We start from the raw sequence: 25,163 nt of genomic DNA on the forward strand, positions 1-25,163 counted from the left end.
AACCAGAGGATACATGGATTATAATATGTTTTGTGACGTAGTATCTAAAATGCCAGGCAACTCTTTTAAGTCAGCTTCAATTATTACTACACTTTTACGTTTCTCTAAATGATAAATTCTCCTCTTTTTATCTACCATTGTCCTTTTCTAATTGTGTTATTCACTTCTGATCATTTCACCCTTTATCTTTCTAATGTATTAGATCTTTATTAACCATCCCTTTCTTGCTCTTTCTTTTTAATTTGCTATATTCATCCTCTTCTTCACTTCTACTTTTTTTCCCTCCTGATTTCGTCTTTCTTCGTCTTTCCTTTCCACTCTTTTCCTGTCTGTTCTTCCTTGTCGAATTTGCTTTCTTTCTTATTCTCTCTCATTTTTACCTTCGAATTCTCACCCCTTTTACAGAGGATGCATAAAGGAAATCTGTCATCCTAATTTCTTTGTTGTGCCATTGATGATGAGAGAGGCTGTAACGCCTACTCTTCTGCGCGCAATTTTTAATTTGCTATATTCATCCTCTTCCTCATTTCTACTTTGTTTTCTTTTCCTAATTTCGTCTTTCTTCGTCTTTTCTTTCCACTCTTTTCCTGTCTGTTCTTCCTTGTCGAATTTGCTTTTTTTTCTTATTCTCTCCCATTTTTACCTTCGCATTCTCACCCCTTTTATATCTATTTGTCCACTGTCCACCCTTCTGTCTGTCTGTATCTCACTCCCTCTCCCTCTCCCTCTCTCTCTCTCACTTCCTTTCTCTCTCTTTTGTTTCTTTCTCTCTCTCTCTCTCTCTCTCTCTCTCTCTCTCTCTCCCTTCCTCCTCCTCTCCCTTCCTCCTCCTCTCTCTTTTCCACTAATCTCATGCAAATAATTAGTGACACGATCGCAACACTTTCGTAAAATCAACTCAAGAGCAATCTCAATATGCCTGTATATACCCCATAGAAATTATGTTCGGAGTACGCAATACATCAGGCCCGTTCACACATCACAATTATTGCGATTTGGATCGCGAAGAAAATATCGATTTTGGGTTGTTGTTGTTGTTTTTTGTTTTTGTTTGGGGGGGGGGGGGTTGCGACCGTTCACACAGTCATGTCAATTGAGTGCGAATTGGATCGCGATGCAAAGATTTTTATTTGTGGGGGGGGGGGGGGTCGACCATTCACACGAATCTCGACGATGTATGCGCGCTTGGAATAATGTGATTATTTTTTTTAATTCTCAATACCATTTACACACACCGCGCCCGGCAAACTAGCGCGATTATTCTGACAAATCGCAAGACTTACTGCGAATTGGATCGCGATGTGAATCGCGAAAATTAGTGAAATTAATCAGTCCGCACACGCAAAAAAAATGTTTAAAAAAAAAAAAAATTGGATCGCAATGCAAAAATCGATTTTTAAATCTCACTTTTTTATCGTTGCAATGTACACACATTTCAAAACTTGGTGGACTGGCTAATTGCAATTGTTGTAAGTTGATCTATTGAAAGAAGTTACAATCGTGTTAATAGGACTTCTACGTGCTCATTTTTACAAATTAAAACAATACAATGACTATTGCTCCAATTAATGAAAGTGAAACGCACTCATGTATAAGTAGTATGAATCATCGGCTCGTTTTAATTACCACTCCATTGAGTGCTCCTTAAAAAATATGTAATGCACTTCATGATGTATTTTTGAATGCTTCATTTTTAATATAAAGATATTCACATATTTTCTAATATAGAAATATTTTCATATCCTATCGGATTTCGTGTTTCGTTATCATGTTTCTATAGAATGCGTGGTTTGTTTGTGAACGGGGGAACGGGGTGAAGTGGGATGCGAATCATGAATTGGTACTTGTGTCTCGTGGTTATGTAAATATACACTAATAATAATAATAATCCGGTTTTTTATATAGCGCTCAATACAACGATCCAACGATGTGCCTAAGCGCTTTACAGATATATTATTACCACGGTCATCGGATTCAGGCTTACCCGCACACAATGTGTGCACATTTTCCACTCCCTGGGGAGCATACACTGTTGCGCATACAATTGGAATAATTGTTTTAACGTGTTTTCATGAAGTGATTGTGCGAGTAATGATCAATAATAATAATAATAATAATAATCAGTCAATTTATATAGCGCAGCAAGCCAGCTACTATATACGAAAGCTAAAGTTTATGTCTTCTCAGATCAGAACTTGTTTATTGATCAATCTCTGAGACTCTTTAGATTGTTTAATAAAGTTCTGAGAAGATATACATTTTATCTATCAATCTATCAAGAATAAATCATATTCTCACAAACATTTCACGAACAGAGGTAAGAGAAAATATCATTCCAATTGTATGGGCAACAGACATCAGTGTATATTGTAACCTCTACATGTTTATGTTGTACATTATTAAGGACTATACAATTTGTAGGTCTACTAAAAAATACTAGGTTACAAAAAGAAGGGTTTAGAAACTGTCGCTATAGTTAGTGACAATTATACCTACGATCGTAATGCAACTGTGGGGATGCATAAATTATGAAGGTTGCTTGTTAAGACCTTTTGTAGGATTTGATGAAAGGTTATTTCCTTTGAGTTGGGGGAAGTGTCCCACTTCTCTCGCGCCCTGTTCACCCCGTTCTTCCCATGAACAGTGATCTGCTAACTCGAGTCAATCTAGTTACCGGTGGGGGAGGGGTAGGGCATACGAGGACAGAAGGAACGGAGAGAGAAGGGGGCAGAGGAATAGTTTGGAGAAATGGAGAAAGAGAGGGAGGAGGGAATAGATGAGAGATATAGAGAGACAGAGACAGACAGAGAGAGAGAGAAAGGGAGAAAGAGGGAGAGAGGGGGAAGAGAGAGAGAGAGAGAGAGAGATAAAGACAGAGAGAGGGAGATAGAGGGGGTAGGGATGAGGGATAAAGACGCAGAATCGAAGAAAGACAAAAAAGGACGTGCAAAGAGGAGATGAACAAATGTGTCCTGTGGTGCTGGCACCTGTAGTAGTACAGCAAAAGCTCTCTCTTCATCTAACTCCACCTCTCTCTCTCTCTCACTTCTTACATGTCTTTCTTCTCAAATCGTCACCTTTCTCTATCCTTATCTCTCCTATTGAATCTCCCTCTCTTCCCCTTCTTTCTTCCTAAATCTTTGTATCTCACCCCATCTCTCTCTTTCTCTCTTCTCTCTCCCACTCATTAACAAATTCACCTCATTTCCATCATGTCTATATGACAAAATAACAAGACAAAGATTATATTTTATATTTAATATTTTTTAATACTTGAATATCAAAATAACAATACAATAATCCATTGCTTATCCAGTGCATCGATATTGATCAATGCGGCCTTTTCACAAATTTATATAATTCAGAGACACTTCTTCCTCTATAAACACATCCAATCTCAAGTCCATCCACCTCTTAAGAATCTTAGTTTTGTTTTTGCAATATACACATTCAGAATGTACATGCTGCTATGACAGAAAAACCTCAGGTCCTTAGAATGCATGATGCATAATGCGCATGTTGCTACAGCAGATAAACCTCAAGTTCTTGGACTATGCCGTCAGAATGCATGATGCATATTGCGCATGGTGCTATGATTAATCTTAATTAAATTTACTATATGGGGAGTTAAGTTCAATGCTCCTTGCATTTTCTTCTTCTCACTTGGTTATATCTACAAAAACGCTGACTTGACATCAGGCATATATAAACCTCTTTAGAGTCAGCTTAATTTACCAACATCAATGGTACCACTCTCGTAATGTATTTTTAACCGCGCCATCTTTCGGTGATGGCGTAAAAAGAGCGATTTCCGGTTCCTGTACACAAGCATTATCACTCGCACGCCATTCAGTTGGTGATGCATTGTGGGACGAGGCTGTCAACACATCAGGACATTGTGAGCAGTAGATGGCAGCATACATAAATCTGAAGAGGAGTCAGTAGAATACCCTACTTTTATGTCAAATAAGCAGAACATTGAAAATAAGCAGCATTTATACTCGTCAAATCATGTAAAATATATATAAACATGATTTATCCAATGTTTTCTCCATAAGGACTGAATACAAAATACCAGCGCTGAACAAATCTCTTGGCTCGTCTATGTTTTTCTTTTTAAGGATTAGTTATCTAAATAAATGATATCCACTTTGTAAACAGATTAAACCTTATCTTTTAAGAACAATACATGTAATGGTTAACTGAGATAAGCAGAGAACAAAATGCTACTTATTACGATCGGATTGAATGATAAATCATAAACCCCCTCAAGAGAAGTTTGGAAACTCAAGTCTAATTCATTATATCTCGCTTGTTTATGACATAAACATCGCTATGCCGAGTATCATTAGAAAATGTGTTTATTCCTCTTTGAAACGATACCCCATATATAATGATTTTTCAGTCATGGAATGTGATTACAACAAAATAAGGGGCACGGTCAGAAGGGAAAAGTTGCAAAATGAACTACTCATGTTCGGCTGTGTATCCCTCTTCCTTTGAAGAGTATAGGGTTGCTGTGTGGTACAGTACACTGCATAACAATACCGGAGCTTACCAGTGCATTTTGAAAATTTTCACTTTTAACCCTGCCCCTTATTCTGATGTTCTGCTCAATCCAGAGCTGCATAATCATAAGAAATAGGGTATCATTTTAGAGAGGAATAAGCACACTTTCTCAGGATAACGATCAAAGCCAGGATTATACCATGATAAGAGAGCCATAATTCAATGCAACTTGAGTTCCTAGCTTATTTTGAGGCGTTTAATAGGGCCAAATGAGCATGTTCATGTATGCATATAAGGAAGTCCACGGTACGTCCAATATATTACCAAGTATAAGCCAGTTTATAAATAGCTTCAGTACGCATGAACCCAAAATATCCACAGATCTTTTACACGATGGATACGTCCCACTTGCGCATTTTAGAATAATCACTGCTGAAGTGATGGAGGTGCTTCATGAATACCTTTTGTTTGCCTCTTGAGAAGAAAACTTCCACCTGTGTATCAGATAAATGTACTGTTGGTGCATAAATGAATAATGATTACATAACTTTCATGAGCACTATACCAGTATTCCTCTCGATGGGTTTACAATTGGGAACAAATGACCTTTATCTGCCCATGTGCAGATAGTATTTACGAACTGGCTTATTGTATTATGGAATCGTGAACGTAAATTGACAAAAAATACAATATCATTTTATTAGATAGTTTGTCTGATTCAAGCTCTAGCAGGGCTATCAGCTTGATACGGTCATTACATAAACTGAAATCTCAGAGAAGCCGTCCGTAATGTACATGACAAAATAGCTTAGAGTTGTCCATACGATAAAGAAACAGAGGTAAAATAAGAAATGTCCTTTTTGTATGTTTCTGAATATTTTAATTAAATTGCAATGATTATAATGAACATATGTTCTAGTTTAAAGCAGTTCGATCCTTTCATTGTACAGTGAAACCGATCTATAAAGACCACCCAAGGTAGACAAGAAAAGTGGTCTTTATAGAAAGGTGGTCTTTATATATAGGTTCCTTTAGTACATGTTTCAATGAGAAACCTTTTTCACTGGGAACCAAAAAAAGTGGTCTTTGTAGACAGGTGGTCATTAAAGCAGGTTTAACAGTGTGAAAGTGTAGAGGTTATCGCCCTTTTGGTCCCAAACAGAGGATATGCAACATGAAAGATATTAACAGCAGAAACATAACACACTACATTGTATCAAATTTTTATGGACTGTCTGTATTTGACATTTCAACATGTGGGTACATGATAAGCAATGGCCAGAATCCTCAAAGAGCGGGTTATGGTAGTGGGCTCTCATGGGCATTTTGACACCATTCATGTGTTTACCCAACAACAGGCATCATCAATCACAAGGATTAGCCTTCAGTTCTATGACCAAAAGGCCTTAGGTAATGTCCTGCATTTTTAACCAATCGCGCCATATGGAGAATTCATCATCTTACAATTCCTTCACCGAAGACTCTTTGAGTGACTAGAAGGTATTTCTTGATGGGACCCCGGATTTGCTATGTGCAAGACTTGTACATCCATTAACAGTATTTCCACCAAGTGACCAAGTCAGGTGTCAGTGATTATGACCTTCTGCACATGGAAACTGACGGCAATCACCCTTTAATCCATAGTTTAAACTTCCATAAGCGTAGTATGCATGTGTCCTGATGTCCATGGCAAAATAATACAATTATGAGTCACTAATGATGATTATATGCTTTATATTTCCGCTTCATATACAGCAATACGATAAGCAATAGCATGTTCAATTTGACCCACAGAAAAAATGACATGGTTTGAATTTTTTTTTTACAATGACCATATCGACTCCTAACAAGAATTGATAACCTGATAACCCTATGTACAGAGCTGCCAACCTGTCACTTTCAAAAAACTGAATGTAGTGTGCCTTCAATTATCTTACGACTATTAACAGATAATTATGATAATAATTTTATTTACCCAGGGAAGACTCATTGATATCAATACTGTTCTTCCAGAGGGCCTTGCAATCGTAATTTCCTCAGTATTGGTATGTACCAATTAAATACACCTTGGTCGAGAAGGGAAAAGTGAGGGTAAAAGACCTCGTCAAAGGATCGAGTAGGACAATTGAGTTTTGACCCATATACCAGAATGCTCCCACTGATCGGGAAGAAGCTCACAAATAAGGCTCCATCACACAAATTTATACATGTTTGTTAACAAGAAGACTCATGTGAATGTCTGGTTTAACAGAAACATGTTATGTTATCCTAACGTACAATAGTTGAAATTGCTTTTAAACATTGGATGACAAATATTCATCTGGTGTTGTCATAAAAGTTGTTGTACTTCTGTAAATTACGAGCAATTACGCATGCTACTAAAAACTATGCTTTAAACTCTCTGGCTTTTCTCTCTCTTTCTCTCTCTCTCTTTCAATCTCTCTCTCCCTCTCTGGCTCTATCTTATTTGTCATATCTTACAATCTTCAATCCAACACCTAATAACAAAAAGTGACGGATATCTATCAGCGACGTTTCAGTCTGACTACAGGGTCACAAGAGAGATACAAATAGATGTAAACATGTAAACCTGCTTCATGAAAGGCAAAAATACCGATGTGGTAACAGTTATCATGGTTTGTTTTTTCGTTTTAGCCTCTCTCTCCAGTCACCCTGGATTTGCTGGAAGTTGGCGTTATGCTTCGTTTTGCCCCTGCAAAAAATAGAGGAAAATAAAAGTAATTTTAGTATTTAAGGTATTATCTATCTTGTTTGAGTATTATGCGCTGTGTAAAATTATATTTATCATTATTGTTATCATTATCTCTGGAACGGACCTGTTGGATAATATCCTGTCTGAAAGGTGATGGAAACCAAGATTATAGAGATGGTTGCTATTGTATGGAGTCCATTTGAAATCACTCTTATGACTTGTAATGTGACTTATGACTAGTCATCATTCTTGGTTTTATTGCAGGTGAAAAACGAAGGGGTAGCAAAAATACAGGTGGGGTCCCTCAGGGCTGCCTCAATGGACCATTGTTGTTTATAATGTAAAATAATTCCATGCGCTTTATCAAAATTAACTGCATTTTCAAATCTGTGAAAAACTCTCAAGCTATATTCAAAATGTGTGGTATCCCTCAAGGAAATGTACTTGGCCTACTATTGTTTAGCTTAACAATATAGGTTTAACTTACATGACCAACTGCTCCTTCTTCCAGTCGCTGATTATCTTCTTATTGCGGACTCCAAGGTCCTCCTCCTCACTCTCCTCGCTCTCCTCCATCTCCTTCTCCTGCTCTTCCTTGATCTTGCTCCACTTGGAGACCAGGGAGTGAGGGAGTTTGCTTTTCACCAACTTAGGCTAAGGGTGGGGCGAGGGGGAGGGAGGGGGGGGGGATGAAAACCAAGTGATGAAATGCCATTTAGTAATACTGAATAAGTATACATATAAATCGACCAACCCACAAATTATTTAAATCAGATACCAAGGGAGAGGGATCTTATTTGGGCTTAGTAGGGGGGAAAACACATCTAAAGATCGTAATGGTGAGAGCAAACAGTGGCATGAAAGGCCTGCCATATTCAAGTCCAACTTAAAGTATATCTAAGTCTTTGTGAAACACTCCCTAGGCTTGATAGAGAGCATATACATGTAAAGCTAGAAGTTTTTTCTATAGTATAATGTAACTGAGGATTAATGGACAACCAGAAATATTAGAGAACTTGATGTTGATTATCAAAGGGATATGAATACATCTACTTCTAGCATCTAATTCTCAATGATGTGCTTATTGATTTTGTAATGCCTCTGGACTTTTGTATGCTCAAATATTGTATTGTTATCTTACCTCTTTCTCTTTCTTCTTTTTCTTTTTACTCCGAGCAGGGGGTGCAGTTGGTTGCTGAGGTACTGGCGGTGCCGGGGCTGCTGTAGCTGGTGCCGCCAGTACCGGTGCAGCAGCTATGGTGGCGGCACCCGTGGTCATTGCAGGCGCCGAGTAGAGGACCTGGGGTTTCCCTATCACCACTGCCGATGTCTGGGGTGGGGGAGGGGGTTGTGCCAAGGCGGCAGTCAGGAATGGGGGCGGGGTGAGGGGTCGAATGGTGTCCCCTTCCTCCGGGGGAGGTGCTGGTGGTGGGGTGGACGGTGGTGGGCTTGGGGGTAATGGGGGTAGAGCCGGTTCTTCTCCAGGTGGTGGAGGCGGCGGTGGGCCGTCTGGTAGAGGAGGGGGAGGGAGGGGTGATTCTGCTTCCTCTGGAGGGATAGGGGGTAGGGGCGGGGTCGGCGAGTGGGGAAGGGCAGGTGGAAGCTGGATCTCTGCTGGTTTAGGAAGGGCTGGCTCATCATCTGTTTAAAGAAAGAGCATGGAAACAAATGACTAAAGAAACAAAAACTTAGATGAAAATCAAACTATAACACCAACAAAAAGAGCTCTCGCCAGCATCAAACTCCCAGAGGTTTCATATTTGCTTCTTATTTGACTGACCATTTTATGTTTTTTTCTTTGTTTGGATCATTGATAACTATGGCAGCAAACCACTGGATATTGCAATTTCCATCTAACCATTCAACATTCTAACGATGACCATATATTTTATGAGACTCATTGTAAAGTGGTTGTACGGCATATACTCCTGCAACAACTGCTCCACAGCATCTTCTTTAAATGACCGAGTTCCTTATTTCAAACCTGATGCATAACACTACGCCTAACCCTAACCCAAATCTTAACCCTAAACCTATCCTAAACCCAATTGCAACCAGCCTAGCCGTATAAAGCCCAAACCAATTGTTGCTGAAGCGAATGGCTGACCACCCATAACCTATTAGTACTATGAAATATATTTTTAGTCACAGCTGCTTAAAAAGCCAGGGGTATAAAATGATTATCTGTCCAAAAAGGCCACTTTTCTACTTTTATTGAACAGTGTTTCTCATTCATATCTGCAGATTTCTTCAATGGATAATTCATGGTAGTGTGTTATCAGTTACATTTTGTTTTAATCTTAGTATTTTTTATAATTATTACATTGTGTACACGTTCAACAAAATTGTTAATATGTTGTATCTCTGAAATGTAATTTGATTTGTATGTTGTAAAAGAAAATAAATTGAATTAAAGGCTGTCTGAACTAGTTGGACCAGAAGGTATTAGACCACCCAGCAAAGTCACCGACAGGTGGCTATCTAATCAACTCAGCTCTCTTTTAACATAAAAAAGAGGATCATGGGGGACCAACAGGCACCGATTGGGGAAGTTTTCTATATAGAGGGAGCAAGTAGCTACAACTAGTACAGTGGGGCTTTAAATTCAGTATATACATACAGGGCAATTACCCTTATCAATTATTTTCTTTACCTGAGGTGTCGCCCTCGTCCATTGACTCCTCTCCGCTATTCCCACCGCTGTTCACCGATCCTCGGTCAGCGGCAGCAGCACAGCTGAACGCACTCCTCGTCTCCTCCCTCGTAATCGTCGACTCCGCCCCTTTCGCGTCTTCATCCGCAGCCTCCAACGGGTAGTCCCACTGCGATTCGTTGGTCGCCATGTTGGTGTAGTAGTACTGCTTGTGCGTCCTGGTGGTCACAAGAGGGCGGCAGACAGGAGAGTGCACGGTTGGGTGAGGAAGGATGGGAGAAAAAGGGAGAGAAGGAAAGAGAGAGAGAAATCGAGAGAATGAGAACCTAGAAATGAGATGAATTCCAAGCAAGATGTAGTAAGTCATTTAATATCACTGACACAAATGAAATCCAATACATATACGTTTTTTGAAAAAAAATTAAAATCCCAGTTTTCAGGCATCTTTTCATTTCAAAAAGGGTTAAAATCCTCAATGACAGAAAAGTGCAAATTTCCGATAATGCAAAATGATCCCTTTCCAGCACAAGCTGAGCTGAATTCATGCACAGCCAATTTTATTGATAAATTTTGACCGTGTTGTAATCATTTTTGAGAACAAAGAAAACTAGGGACTTGGGGTTTGTTGCAATTTTTGTGGGATTGGTCCTGGGATTCAAATGCACATTTGAAGGGGAAAAAAATCAATGTGCAGATGGCATCATGTTAGAACACAAAAGCAAATTTCCATGTTCATTATGAATATTCACTGCTCATGAATATTCAGGTCACATGAAACATGATTCACTGATGAATATACATTCACTCTTGAATAATCATTGAGTAAACGTTTATTCATGAAGGTCTGGAACATGTCCAAACAAAATACATAGCATTGATCGTTGATGAATGTTGCATTTCCTGAAAAATAATTGAAACCTCCACGAGCAGAAAAATGAATCATTTCTGCACTCGCTAAATTCATTTACCGCTGGGTTTGATGGCAAGGGTGTATAAAAAGAAAATAATCATTGTAATCTTTAAATCAGCAACATGATAAAGATACAAAAATCTCTGCTTTTCCACACAAAAATTATGTCTTTTATTGAAATACTTGCAAAGAATTTAATTTTATGTGAGTTTAAAATTTCAGAAAATGTAACATTCACACATTCACATTCAACAATATCATCAAACATAACAATAACTGAATAGAAAAATGGTAGAAAGATTTGTTTTTGACTGACCGCACCGGAACATCTTCTCACTGGTGTTGCTGAGTTCTGCATCCTCGCCGATGGACAATCCTTGATGCCTTCTGAAGTGCCGCATCCTGCTTGCACCATCTTGGTGACTTTTAAAACACAATTTCTTTTTGTTCTTCTTTCATTTTTTATTCTTTTCTTGGCAATGGAGAGAAAAGAGGCTTGTGTTGTGGGAAGGGAGGGACGTGGATTGGATGGGGGGGGGGGGTCGACTGATGAATAGGAGACCCAAAGGGAACAAATTTTGAAACAAGAAAAAAAAATTGATAGGAAATGCTTTCTGCTCCTTTTGAAATTCATTAGCTTTCTTCCCCTATATGTTCAACTAAATGTAAATCTAGCATAATTTGTTTCTGTTCCCTTTCAATTTCTTTGGCCTACACATGATAGTCCGGAAAGTATTCAGATTTTAGATTTCAAATGGAAGTATGGAAATGAATTTCACTAAGTTCCAATAAAAAAGCTTGTGAACGAACTGATATAACAAATTTCTAATTTATTTTGGATTTCATATCTTTTGACAAAACCCTTGTCTTTTTTCAGCTCTAAGGCTTGTAATCCGAAAAATCTTGAATAGTCTCAAAAAGTCTTTACAAAAAAATCTTCATGTATCCCTGTGAGAGTGAATTAGGCCGGGGGAGGGGGCATAAAGGGGGAAACAGGAGGAATGAGTTAATCGACAGGCAAGGGGTCATGGGAAAATGATGGGAATTCACGGGGAAGGGGAAAGAGAAAAAACACATAGCAACTGCACACAGTAATGAAAAGTGTCTTGGCATCATTGTTAATACAGAGTCGTTAATGGTGCTCCACCCGAACACCTTCCACAGGCGAGGGTGAACCACACTGCTAAGGTTCGCACACCAGAGCAATGGCCACTCGGGACAGAGTCTACTGTTCAATATTTTCAATTTCATTCATTCATCCAGTCGCCAACAAGAGGGGGCGCTGTTGAAAGTGAGAAGTCGTTTGACCGTACCTGTCCCATGAGCAGAGCCAGCCTTCGGGGGCGGCCTCCGTCTCGTAGCGCTGGAGCTCCCAGTCGGACGTCTCCAGGCGCTGCAGGAGCTGCTTGCTCTCCAGGAACCCCTCCCTCCAATCCTGGATCCGAGTCTGCGAGCGAGAGAGAGAGAGAAGAGACTTTAAAAACAACCCTCACACAAAACAAAGCTGGGCGTTGTGGCATGCGCCTGTAATCCAGCTAACAATGGAAGTTACAAACTGATTCAGCCAAAGACGCAGGCTCGAAACCCAGAAGTAAATAATCATCTGATTGATACACGTCTGTAAAAACCCAAAACATGCCCCAAACACAAATTTTTACACGTAGTCCTGACCACATGTATGCCCCCTTGACAATATTCACAAGAATACAGTGAAACCTGTTTATAAAGACCACTCAAGGGAAATAGAGCACCAGGAGTTAGCAAAAGGTCCCAAACTTTCACAAATAGTGGCGAAAGATTGGCAAATAGTTGCTAATTTTCGCAAAAACTGTCGCTAACATTCGCTTACAGTTGTTAATAGTCGCCAACTGCCTTTGGCAAACAAATCGGTTAAATGTTGCTAATTGTCGCTAAATGTCGCAGAGGCGAACCCTGATTTTCGCCAACATTTGTTGGCGAATACAAATTTGCAACTTTCGTAAGCATTCACCGCTCAGTGAGATACCCCCTTAAAGGCATCATTTAACAATGTTAAATCTGAGATGCACAGCCCAAAGTGTCTGTGATATGGTGATATATTGAAGCCCTAAAAAATTAGCACTTCAAAATGATCAAGAAGTGCCTCAAAAAAGTAAAAACCTTTAAGTGACCGGTATTACCATACTCCTTTTTTCCCAATAGACTGTAGTGTTATGAAAACAGTTTGGCAAACGCAAAATTTAATTTCGATTTTCAATCATAAATACCTTGATAATCAGACAGGCGATCAGCTTGTAAAAGTCATGGAGTTCCTGACTGACCTAAAGGTTTATAATTATCATTGCAGCATGAGCTAAATCAAGGTGTTTTTTTTTAAGGATCTAAGACAAAGTTATCGGACCCCTTTAAAGCTGTATTTTCTTTATAATTTCATTTTCCATCCCTTTCCATATTTTGTTTTACTCACCTCCATTTCTATGAGCAAGACCTGGAACTTGTTGAGGCCCTTGGTGGAGATTCCAAGGAACTCCAGTTTGTTCATCATGGTGGAGACCACCTCAACGATCTCCTCCTGGAAAACGCAAATGAAAATGCCATGAAATATTATAGTATTAATGACTGCTTTGAGAGAAATAGTTGTTTTTATACGCTCAAGGGAAGGTTAGAATTGTGCTATTGCCCCGAGGCGTGCCGAGGGCAATAGCCCAATTGTAACCTTCCCGAGAGCGTATAAAAACAACTATTTCTCGAATATTAAAGCAGTCATTAATACTTTTATATGCCAAAAAAAAAAATAAAAAAAAAATAAAAAATAAAAAACTTTTGTCGAAGATGGGATTCGATCTCTTGCGTACAAAAGATGATGTATCTAAAATCAGCACCTTAAACCGCACGGCTATCGCGCTCTGTTACCATACTTATCAGTTTTCTCTAATATATACATGAAAATGGATTTAAAACGGCTTCGCGTGATTGATGATTCGCGGCTGCTCCATTAATCGGGCCCTTCTTTTAGTTTTGCAATGCATATTGGCACGAACTTAGATCAGGATCTATCGGCAGATGTTGTTTTTTTGTTTTTGGAAGTTTATTTTCGTCTTCATGTCAACAATGCAAGATAAAATTGTCGGTAAGATCGATCGAGATTCAATTGTATTGAAATTACTGACCAATTCTTCGCACACGTACGGTATCCTCGATCGCTCAAACCATTTTTTAACATGTAAACCTATGGGGTAACCATGGAGACTGACCTATTTTCCCAATAACCATGGTTATTGGGAAAATAGGTCTGTTTTTACAGGAACAGTTAAAGTTTATGAATGCAATTTCGACCAATCAGATTGCTGGATTACTTAAGTGAGGTATATAAATTACAATAATAATAATTGATCACATTTATAACGGCGGCCTAATACTTGGTTTCTAGGCACAGTATATATTATTACCCCGGTCATCGGATTCAGGCTTACCCACACACAATGTATGCACATTGTCCACTCCCTGGGGAGCATTCCGGCCAGTCGCCATTTTTCAAGCGCACACTTGCTCACCCAACCACATTAGAAAACAAGTCGCCAGTTCAGTATCTGCGAAGTTGGGAATTTATGTTGAAAATAAAGAAATATTCATCACTCTAATCCCAAAACCTAAATCACGACCTTACCCATATATCCCTGATGGAATAACACAACTACTGCTGATATTGTGAATTAGTATGATGACATACATCATTTTGCATTTTCATATTCATATTTTGAACTTACCTTCTTTCCTTTCTCTTCCCTTTTCTTCTTTTTTTCCTTGGCCTTGTCTTTCTCCTCCGGTGTGAGTTCATCCTGGAGGTCGCACTGAATACCAGTTTCCTGCGTGTTTCCGGCGCTCTTCTGCTTCCCCGCCAAGTTCTCCAATCGCTTCTTCTTAAACCTTGATAGATCAACGCTCCCACTCTCATCTGAACAGAAAATGGAAATACAACATTGATTGACTAATATAGTTCACATCAATGTCGTGGCAGAAGTAAAATTTGTATGAGTATGTCTTGGGAATCACATTGTACACTGGTCTTCAGTTGTTCCAGAGCTTTACTGCTTCCCTGCCAAGTTCTCTAATCGCTTCTTCTTAAACCTTGATAAATCAACGCATCATGCTACTGGTTGCTCTCAGACTCACCATTCCTGGCATTAGTCTCTCAAGGGACGTACAAATTGTGGTCACAAATAATAATAAGATCATAATTTCTAAGGTTTTTTCCTCTAATTACACATCTGGTTCAAGACTTTAAAGGGCATAAGTCGCCTACCGTAGTACGAGTCCTAGTCTTAAATGTAACTTAAGTTTAAAATGTAAGTAACTTTTTTTCTGAATTGTCGAAAAATGTAAATTCTGTAGATATGTGACGTCTTTTGAAAGACCAATTATGAGAGCAACCAGTGGCATGAATTGCGTGCCATAGTTCAATTGTTAGTCTTTGTGAAATACCCCACCCCCCCCAGGGTTTCCTAAATAAAACACAGGAGACTGGATTGCCATGAAGGATGATAGGGCGATGGTTGATTTCAATGAGCGTGCCTTACCGTAGATGCTGGCCATATCTGCCACGTCTGATTTGCGTTTCTTGCTTTTCTCAGACTGCGGGGGCTCCGGCGACTTCTTCTCTTCGGCCTCTTCCAATTCCTTCAACTCCGCCTGTGAGAGATAGAGAGAGAGAGAGCAAGAGAGAAAGAGAAAGAGAAAGAGAGAGAGAGAGAGAGAGAGAGAGAAAGAAAGAGAGAGAGAAAGAAAGAGAAAAAGAAAGAGAAAGAAATGGAGAGAAAGAGAAAAAGAGAAAGACAAAGAAAGAAAGAGAGCAAGAGTGAAAGAAAGAAAGCAAGAGAGAAAGAGAGAGAGAAAGAGAGCAAGAGAAAAGAGAGAGAGAGAGAGAGAAAGAGAGAGAGAGCAAGAAAGAGAGAGGGATACAGGCAGATGAGAGAAGGATAATGAAGAGTAACAATTGAGACGGATGGAAAATAATCTATTTATGAGTTGTCTCATAAATCGGTTGGCTAAAGACAAAGTTTTTATGATTGCCATTTTGAAGTTATTTGGTAGTTTTAATTACCATCCACCCACCATGTTCAAGGATGTTCACGTACTCATTAGAATGTATTTTTGAAAATGGTGTCTCATTTCTAACCAATGGTAGCTTTATCAAGTCAGAGAGGGAGGGGCACCTGGCTGTTCTTTTAGCTGCCAAGTTCTACTAAAATAGCATACAAACTCTGTTTTGTTCTGGATTATATTGTTTTATTCAAAATTTCAAAATATATAAGGTATTTCAGTATTTACCTTTTTCTTTTCTAAAGCCATCTCAAGCTGTGTGTCAATGTCGTCCATCTCATCAGCAAACATATCAACAGCATAAAGCTCATCCTTCTCCTTCTTCTCCTCCTCCTCGTCTTCCATCTCCGATTCAGGATGAAGATCATATCTTCCATCATCGGATGAATCATCCCCCTCCTCCTCCTCATCCTCCTCCTCCTCATCATCGCTTTTCTCCTTAACATTCTCAGTCCGTTCATCAATGCTTTCCTCTGGTTTGCTTGTCTTTGCGTCCGTACTTGCTGGGAGTAAGGTCTCCCCTTTGGTAAATTGCGAGACGTAGTTCAGCTTGGGTTTCCGCGAGATGGGAGCGATAACCTCCTCCTCCTCCTCATGCTCCTCGTCGACATCTTCCTGCGATTTCAAATCGTCCTTCATGATATCCGCCAGCTCATCAGGCACTGGATCCAACTGGTAGTTCGCTCTCGCTGACCCATACACGGGGAGTTTCTCGATCTCGTCTTTGGCGACTTCGCCAACATCTGCCGTCATTACCGCAAGGAGATCCTCGGACGCGACCCCATTTGGAATTAGCACACTGGCGACATCGCCGTTTTGTGTGTCCATTGCGTTCGACTCTGCAGCATTCACGGCTGGAAGATTCAATTCGCCTGTATCTACTGCATTCGCGTCCGATGCGACAGGAAGGGTTGTGCCGGCTGCAGCCAGCTGCTCTTGTTGGAGTTTGAATGCCTCAGGCATTTCCCATGTCACTTCATTACTATACATGTTCCAATAATAGACACAATTAGTGTTCTCATCCAGTAACTCTTGCCACTCCCCAACAGCTGTGAATAAAAAGCAAACACACACGACATTAACAAAACGTTGATTTCTGGTAAATGTGAAAAGTGATTTGTTATCTTTTTCATTCATTGTTTATCAGCTTGGAATCATATCTTGGCATAAATTTATCCTGAAAAAAATGATTGCTATTCAAATACCATCATATTCGAAATATGACAAGGAATAGCTGAAAAGTTTGGACCATATTTTCAAGCCACATGTGTGTACAGTCCTCATGTCCCACATACCCGTTTCTGTGTGCATGTGAGTTCCGGCAAGATTGAGTCACTATCTCTTCATTTGGATAATTCTAAATCCTCGAGGGATACATAAATTCTCATGCACTACACAATCAACCTATTCTTTCAAAACGTAATCACATGATCAGGGACCCGTTTCACAAAGCCTTTTTTCAATGACAAACAAAAATTAGTGAAAAAAAATCTGCCGACAACTAATCAGAAGGAAGGATTTCACTAGCTTAAAACCAAAACTGTCATTTATCACTGATGACAAGTTTTGTGAAATGGGGCCCAGTACTCAACTTTATCTTTAAACCCATAGACTACTTAATTCTCCTATTCTCATGGGTTTTATACAAAGATCACCCGGTTCCTAGAGGCAATGGGTTAAATGTTGCGTTACCTGTGAGTTCAGGGTTCTCTACCCCTGCCTCTGCCTCTGCCCCGGCCACCGCCTGGGTGTTTCCCACTAACCCCTGGGGATCCGTTGCAGCAGGCTCTTCTGAATTTAGGGGTTTCCCCTCAACGGATTCGTCTTTTGTCGGTTTTCCATCCACCATCTCTCCGGTTGGACTGTTGGAGGCGGTGTCCAATGCATCAATCTCCTGGAATAAGAAAGCAAAGGAAACCAATAGGTTATGATATCTATTAAAATAAAACTTTCTAGTAACCACAACAAAAAGGAAAAGAATGGATCACTTTGGATTTAAAAAGAGGCAAATATTGTACAAATTATTGATCACCTTCATCCTGTAAAACTTCTCACAAAAGACTGTAAATGGACAAATAATTATAAAATATCCTGTGAAATTATACTGAAAGGAATTTGTAGGAAATTAAATGTGAGGCATTAATGCTCGGAATTCTTAGTATCACTGATTACTATTACTGACAAAGGAGACTATTTAAGATTCGCATAGCCTTACTGATCTCATAATTCAAAGATTCATAACTTTCTTATAATCGATCCAATTTTTTCAAACTTTCACCTCTCTGTGTATCTTATTCTTGTCTGCCTCCATAAATTTTCAAGTAATCACAAAGGTTGGATCGCCCTTAAATTGTTCCTTGCCTGTGGGCAGTAGATAAATTTTAGTGCTTTAGTGACAACCTATACAGAAAGATCCCCTGCCTATAAAGACCACATTCATATTTCCCTTGTTTCTCATTGAAACCTGTACTTTACAAATACCACCTGCCTATAAAGACCACTTTCTTGTCACTCTCGAGTGACCTGTTTCACTGTACTTACAGCTAAGGAAACATGATTTCCCTTGTTTCTCATTGAAACCTGTACTTTACAAATCGGTGCACAAATACCACCTGCCTATAAAGACCACTCTCTTGTCATTCTCAAGTGATTTTTATATGCAGGTTGCACTTCACTTTCCTAGTTTCTCATTGAAACTTGTACTTTACAAATCTGTGCTCAAATACCACCTGCCTATAAAGATGTACGCAGGTTTCACTGTACTTACAGCTAAGAAATCTGCCAGCTTGGCATCCATTGCATTCTTGGGCTTGGCTGGGGCGTCGGCAGGTTTGGGGTCAGTGTACGTCGGGGTGGTGTATTCCTGCTCGTCATCACTGTCACCGTAGTTGGCCATCAAGCCGCTGAGGGCGTTGGCCCCAGAGCTCGGTCCATAACCTATATCAAAAAGATTCCGATGAGGTCAGAGGTGTTGTGGACTAGTGGATAAGTCACCTGACTGCAGATCACAAGGTACAGGGTTCAAGTCCCGTCGCAGCACTAATGTCCTTTGGCAAGACGTTAATCTACATTTGCCACTCTCCACCCAGGTGTAAATGGGTACCTGATATGCTTGAGCGCTAGTTACTTTGGCAGCTCGGCTACGACCAGGGTAATATGTGTAAAGCGCCAATTTATTATTATTTAATGAAGTGATTGACTAACTTTGCCTCTGATTCTAAACAAAATCCTGGATTTAGCTCATGCTGCAATCATAATTATAAACCTTTAGGTCAGATATAAATCCCATGACTTTTACAAGCCCATTGCCTGTTTGATTATCAAGATATTTATGATTGGAATTCGGAATTTCAAAAACAGTTTTTATAACACTACAGTCTATTGGGGAAATTAAGTACCGTATTTTCCGGCGTAAAGGCCGCAGTATTTTCGGGTGAGAAAAACTCAAAAAGTCGGGGTGCGGCGTATACGCAACAACAACAAAATTCAGCGGTCAAAACATCACGTCCATTTGCACGTATGGGACTATAGGAACGGTAGCATGACTAGACAACTGTACAGGACAATTCTAGAATAACTCCACACAACTTACCGACAAGTTTATGTTGCATAGTTGACATGAAGACGAAAAAACTTATTTTTCTAATAAAATCTGCCGATAGATCTAGATCTAAGTCCATACCATTGCATCGCCAAAAAGTAAACAAAGGGACAGGCCGTTACTTACGGAGCTAGCTGCCGCGCAACGCAACTGCGCAGGTCGAAAAATGCTATTTCGGATTACACCGCACATCGAGGAAGGGGTATTGTAGGATACCAAATCTGCGTACGATACAGTACTAGCTTAAAAGTCGATGAAGATCTGCTAAATTATGATCATTTTTGAGGTTAACTTCTTGTTGATTTATAAGAATATTGATGAATTTGGTATAGTTTGTAAAAAAAAAAGAGTGTTCTACAAGAAAATTACGATCATTTTGTTTGGTCTGTTTTTTTTTTCTCTTTTTTTTTTTCTTTTTTTTTTTTTTTTTTTTTTTTTTTTTGTTGTAGTTTTTTTTTTCCTCTACGAAATGTCAAAGTTGGGGGTGCGGCCTATACGGCGGTGCGGCCTTTACGCCGGCAAATACGGTATGGTAAACCGGTCATTCAAGGATTTTTACTTTTTGAAGAGTTCATGATCATTTTGAAAGGCAATTTTTTTAGGCCTTCAATATGACACCAGATCACATACACTGATAACACATAGGGCCACGCATCTTAGATTTGTAAAACTGGAAACATTGTTAAACAATGCCATAAATAGGCAGGGGAGGGTGCCCAATTCGTGAGTAAATATTTAGCGGCGAAACACCCAGCCGGTCAATTTTACAAAATATTTTCAGAGACTTTCCATAATTGTTAAGTCCAACTTAGAGATAAGTTCAACTTAGGATCTTTGTGAAACACCCCCAGGTCTGTTGTAACAGGAGAATGCGTCCTATGACTGCTCTTACCTTTCTTGCTGCTGACGGAGGGTCCTTCGATCTGGAGCACGGTTCGTCTTTTGCCCGGGCCTGGCATGACCCTGTCTTTCTTCTTCCCCATGGTGGGGGGCTTTGTGGAGTGGGACGTTGGATCAAACTGCTGCTTACTGGCAGTCCTTTAATAGTCTATCTTGTGTGGCTTGACCAGCATTTCTAGGCACTGGATATGCAGTTGCAGTCCATACATCTAAATTGAGACAAATACAAATACCGTTATCAAAATACTGAGGTCTTAAACTTAAAGCCCATCTGTACTAGTTTACAGGAGGGATTAGACCACCCAGCAAGGTCACAGACAGGTGGTTATCTCATCAAATCGGCTCTCACTTAACATTAGAAAAAGAGGATCATGGGGGACCAATGGTCACTTATTAGGCATTGTTTGCTATATAGAGGGCGCAAGCAGCTGTAAGTAGTGCAGTGGGGCTTTAAGTCCAGGTTGTGGCTGGCAGAAAGGTGTATCTTCTTTTTCGGTAGCTATCTTTCATGATATTGATTGTACTTTTTGTGTTATACCATTCTTGTTAAAACATCAAATGAATTTTTCCTTTTATTGACTAATAAATGAAAAAAAAGAAATTGGACCCCAAGTAACCGAAATAGAGTAGTTTCATTTCAAATTCGCACATATTTTTGGAGTTACAGGCATTTTGATGCTAGCAAGCTTCTTAAGGCACTAGTGGGCATTAGCGTTGAGGAAAAATGGTCCAATGCTCTTATACATGTATATGCCTTTCAGCCAGAAACTGGTGGCTCCTGTATTATAAAGCCTATGGGAATGAGAGAATTCAGTCATCAAAGGGTCAATGGAAAAGATAGCTCATAGGACACAAACCATCACCATTTGATAATAAACTGCAGAGGGAAACATATTGCAAGAATGTGAGTGGTAGTTCTATTAAAGGCCAACAGCTAAAAGCCAAAATAACCACAAAGAGCCACAAAAGAGTCGCAAAGAGCAAAAAAGAAGCTTAGAGTCAAGCTACTGGAAGCCAAAAGGGCCAGAAGAAGCTTAGAGTCAGGCTACTGGAAGCCAAAAGAGCCAAAAAGATGCTTAGATTCGAGCTACTGGAAGCCAAAAGAGCTGTAGATTCACTTTACTGGAAGCCCCAAAAAGCAAAAAAGAAGCATATAATCAATGTACTGGTAGCCAAAAGAGCCAAAAAGAAGCATAGAATCAATCTACTTGAAGCCAAAAGAGCTGTAGAATCACTTTACTGGTAGCAAAAATGAGTAGGAATGAGCTGAAAAGAGGTAATAATGCTGCAAAGTGCTCAAATCACCTTAAAAAATATAATAATTTGCATTTAAAATGTATTAAATGACACATCAAACATTTTTTTTTTAACGTGGGCTACATGTAGCTCTATGGGTTTTACAGTTAAAAAGGTATGTAAAACATGTTTAAAGGATCCTCCTCCTCCTCCTTCTTCTTCTTCTTCACCTTCATCATCTTCTTCTTCTCCTTCATCATCTTCTTCTACTTCTTCTTCTTCTTCTGACTTCTTCTTTTAAATCTTTTCCTTTATCATTGTCTTCTTCTTCTTCCTCTCCTTTCTTCTTCTTCTCCTTCTTCTCCTTCATCTTATTCTTTTTCTCCTTCTTATCCTCCTCACCCTCCTCCTTCTTCTAATTATTATTATCATTATTGTCATTATTATTATTATATTATAATCATTAATATTATATTATAATCATTAATATTATATTATAATCATTAATATTATATTATAATCATTAATATTATATTATAATCATTAATATTATATTATAATCATTAATATTATATTATAATCATCATTGTTATCTTATTTTCTACTGCTACTAGGGTAGCGTGCCCAGTATTCGGTCAATTCCCAGTATTCGGTCAGACAGCCGTTTCAACAGCTGTAACAATTTAAAAAATAATTTATGAGCCACGAAACTTGCACAAATCAGGCAGCTGAACAATTTTTCTTAACTCTCAACATTAAATCAGATTTAGGGCCCCGGAATGATCTCCAACTTAGCTCGAAATTGGTCAGTGTCGCACAACTTTCTGCACTTCCGCGTTCTCTTAGCACATGCGCTAACATGCATAGCCATATGTAGAAGTCTATTTCGAAACAACTCCGTGTGCTGTCACAATGAATTTAGTATGTGTGTGAAGAGAATCACTTCCGTGTTCGCTCCATCGCAGCGAATTTGCAAATGACGCACTTGCCGATGTGCAAGAGGTATTTATACGATACCCTTGCCATGCGGTATCGCATGGCCAGTATTCGCTCAACGCATTGACATTCAGTGCTTTATCGCGCAATTGTGTGAAAATAGTGCGCAAATACGCTACGCTCCTTCGCAACGGAGATACCACGCACAAATCGCGTGACCGAATTCTAATCGGCGCGACCGAATTCGGGGCAGAAAAATGCTCCGTCTTCTTTCGGAAGTATTTTGCTTATCATTATTCTATATTTTAAGTGACTATAAAATCCTGTCAGAGGAATGAATTTCTTTTCTTTTGATGGGTAGATTGCCAAATAAAAGAGGTAAGAATTCAAAATATTAGTGATTTCCCCTTAACTGACCGAATACTGGGCACTCTACCCTACTACATAACTATTATGAGATTTCCACTTCAAGTTTTTTTTTACATAATTTTTGCTCGACAGTTGAAACTGCAGTGTTTTTTTCCAGTATCTCAAGATAGGAAAAAACTAAAATCTTGTACGAATTTTAAAGTAAATTGTTGTACATGTATAGGAACATACATATTCTGCAACATGATACTGTTATAATTCTTCATCAATCACCATCCTTATCTTACATGCAAAAAGAGAAAATTACATTGTTTACATTAGATTTTACACATACCTGTAATGTAACTGATAATAATATTAACCTAAAAAAAAAACACTACAAACACTTCTTGGAAGAAAAAAACCCAACAACCACAAGATGCCAAATTTTTCCAAAGTCAAAGGTGACCCTACATGTTGTAATTATCAACTTACTTTCAAACACCATTGCCAATTAGTCAATTACATGCTGTAAATGAGAAATTAAGTAACCAAAATTATTTCATACCGTGAATAATAGCATCATAAGAAAGATGATAAAAATGACGAATGCACTACTCCAATAAATACATGGATCTGAAGACGTTTTTGATCCCGAGTTACGAGCCATGTCTGCAAAGTGAGACAAACATGCATTACCAAATTAGCATTGACCACTAGCAGTCTACCATGTGTTGTTGGTGTGGGTGAGACAGTCACTAGTGGAGTAGTGCTTTATACCACAGTGACAGTTCCAATTCGTAAGCCCTCAGCGCTACAAGATAATAGAAACATGATATTGAACTGTACATGTATGACTAAAATTCTAAAAAGAAGGAGTACAAATTGCTTTTGACCAATCTTATAGATATTGCATTATCCTTACACCGGGCCCCCGTCGCAAATTTTTTCAATCTAGCCAACCCAGCTTGCTTTCAGTTCGTTTTTTCACCATTAATATGGTTGGATAATTGAAAAATTAACTAGTCTACTCAGAAGGGCACATTAAAAATTTCAAGACTCATTGATGATTCTATCAAAAGATACAGCCCCCCCCCCCAAAAAAAAAATATTAATGACTAGCGCATGACGCATAGGTTTCTTTCGAGCCAATCAAATGCAGCACTAGACTGGCCAGTAGGGGCGCTGGTCCGAGAATGAAGATCGTCTGCATAAACAAGGATATCCTTGTAAACGCGAACAAATCACGTCCTAAAAAATAGGTATCGTTAGCTTTTTTCGCGGAAGATCCTTATTACCGCGAAAAAAAGGATTCCGCGATGATGCACCATGAATGATGTGTTTCTCACTTACGATAAATACTCGGAAAGACAAACACCTCATAAAGGTAAGTAGACAGTGAACTGGGGGCATTTTACTACGAGGAATTCGTTTTTCGCATTGCCAGCGCCGATCGGGAACCCTACACCCACAGAGCGCCGAAGGAAAAAATGTCCACGAAAATGCAGAAGTCAAGATCCATATTATTTTAGGACGCGATTTCTCCTCGTTTAGAACAATATCCTCAATTATGCCAACGACCCTCATTCTCGGACCAGCACCCCTACTGCTGGCTGGACTAGATTTTGAAACAAGTCGCGCCCCCTTCATCATCGCGGCGGCCATGGCCATGGCCCATGCCACATCCACAGCAGTACACACTTTATTTATCAGTTTATACATGACATAGCCTCTACACACAATCGCGACACAACACAACCGGACCTGCAGCGGAAAATGCAGGAATTTGGAATCACCCACCACTTAAATATCAGATATCTAAAATCAATAAGTTCAATAACTGAATACGGAAAACTCTAGTCTTACTAAAACTAAACTATTCCTCACCTATTAATTTAGACAACATTTTTGCGACAGAGCATCTTCATCATGTTTTCGCGACGATTGATTACACTTTGCACATAATATAAAAACCTTGTTTTCATTGGACCTTGCAAACGCATGAACAACTCCTTAGCCAATCGAAGAGCACGTTTATTAAAATTAGTTCGAGATCACTCTCTGTGTAGGCCTGATCTGAACACAGCCGATTATTTTCAATGGTATTCAGTAATAGGATATAGGCCTAGACTATTAGTAGATCTTGTTCAATAAGATTTAAACACTAAATTGACATATCAAAATAGGTTTTAAAAATAAAATATAATCTAAATATATTGGTTATTTAAATAAATTGAATTTTAATATTTTTGAAGATATATACGTTTAGAAGTGTAAA

At 39.1% G+C, this 25,163-nt stretch overlaps 1 protein-coding gene across 3 annotated transcripts; it reads right to left on the minus strand.

Annotated features, from left to right (window-relative positions):
- Positions 1-6,228: 6,228 nt before the first annotated feature.
- On the minus strand, positions 6,229-24,895 carry LOC577901 (formin-binding protein 4). 3 transcript variants are annotated; one of them, XM_030989259.1, is made up of 14 exons: positions 24,773-24,895; positions 23,454-23,699; positions 20,358-20,574; positions 18,632-18,801; positions 17,557-17,758; positions 16,093-16,913; positions 15,342-15,453; positions 14,532-14,719; positions 13,232-13,336; positions 12,099-12,232; positions 9,876-10,093; positions 8,364-8,863; positions 7,710-7,876; positions 6,229-7,222 (listed from the first exon to the last, which is right to left on the minus strand). In XM_030989259.1, exons 3-14 carry the CDS (start codon positions 20,446-20,448, stop codon positions 7,141-7,143), a joined length of 2,790 nt encoding a protein of 929 aa, XP_030845119.1. In that variant the 5' UTR covers positions 20,449-20,574; positions 23,454-23,699; positions 24,773-24,895; the 3' UTR covers positions 6,229-7,140. The 3 variants fall into 3 exon arrangements, with proteins under 3 accessions (XP_030845119.1, XP_030845118.1, XP_011680467.2); XM_030989258.1 differs by lacking the exon at positions 23,454-23,699; XM_011682165.2 differs by lacking the exons at positions 23,454-23,699; positions 24,773-24,895 and having other exon boundaries at positions 20,358-20,632.
- Positions 24,896-25,163: the final 268 nt, after the last annotated feature.

This window comes from Strongylocentrotus purpuratus, unplaced genomic scaffold, assembly GCF_000002235.5.
Source record: "Strongylocentrotus purpuratus isolate Spur 01 unplaced genomic scaffold, Spur_5.0 spur5_scaffold_18, whole genome shotgun sequence".
Lineage (NCBI taxonomy): Eukaryota > Metazoa > Echinodermata > Echinoidea > Camarodonta > Strongylocentrotidae > Strongylocentrotus > Strongylocentrotus purpuratus.

Excerpts from the sequence above, each read along its gene's own strand:
- LOC577901 (XM_030989258.1), bottom strand. The coding sequence starts at position 20,448 with ATGGGGAAGAAGAAAGACAGGGTCATGCCAGGCCCGGGCAAAAGACGA. Across the intron at positions 10,094-12,098 it reads TGGCTCTGCTCATGGGACAG|GACGCACAAGCAGTACTACT; the intron begins GTACGGTCAAAC and ends TGTGACCACCAG. Across the intron at positions 7,877-8,363 it reads AAAAGAAGAAAGAGAAAGAG|CCTAAGTTGGTGAAAAGCAA; the intron begins GTAAGATAACAA and ends CCCCACCCTTAG.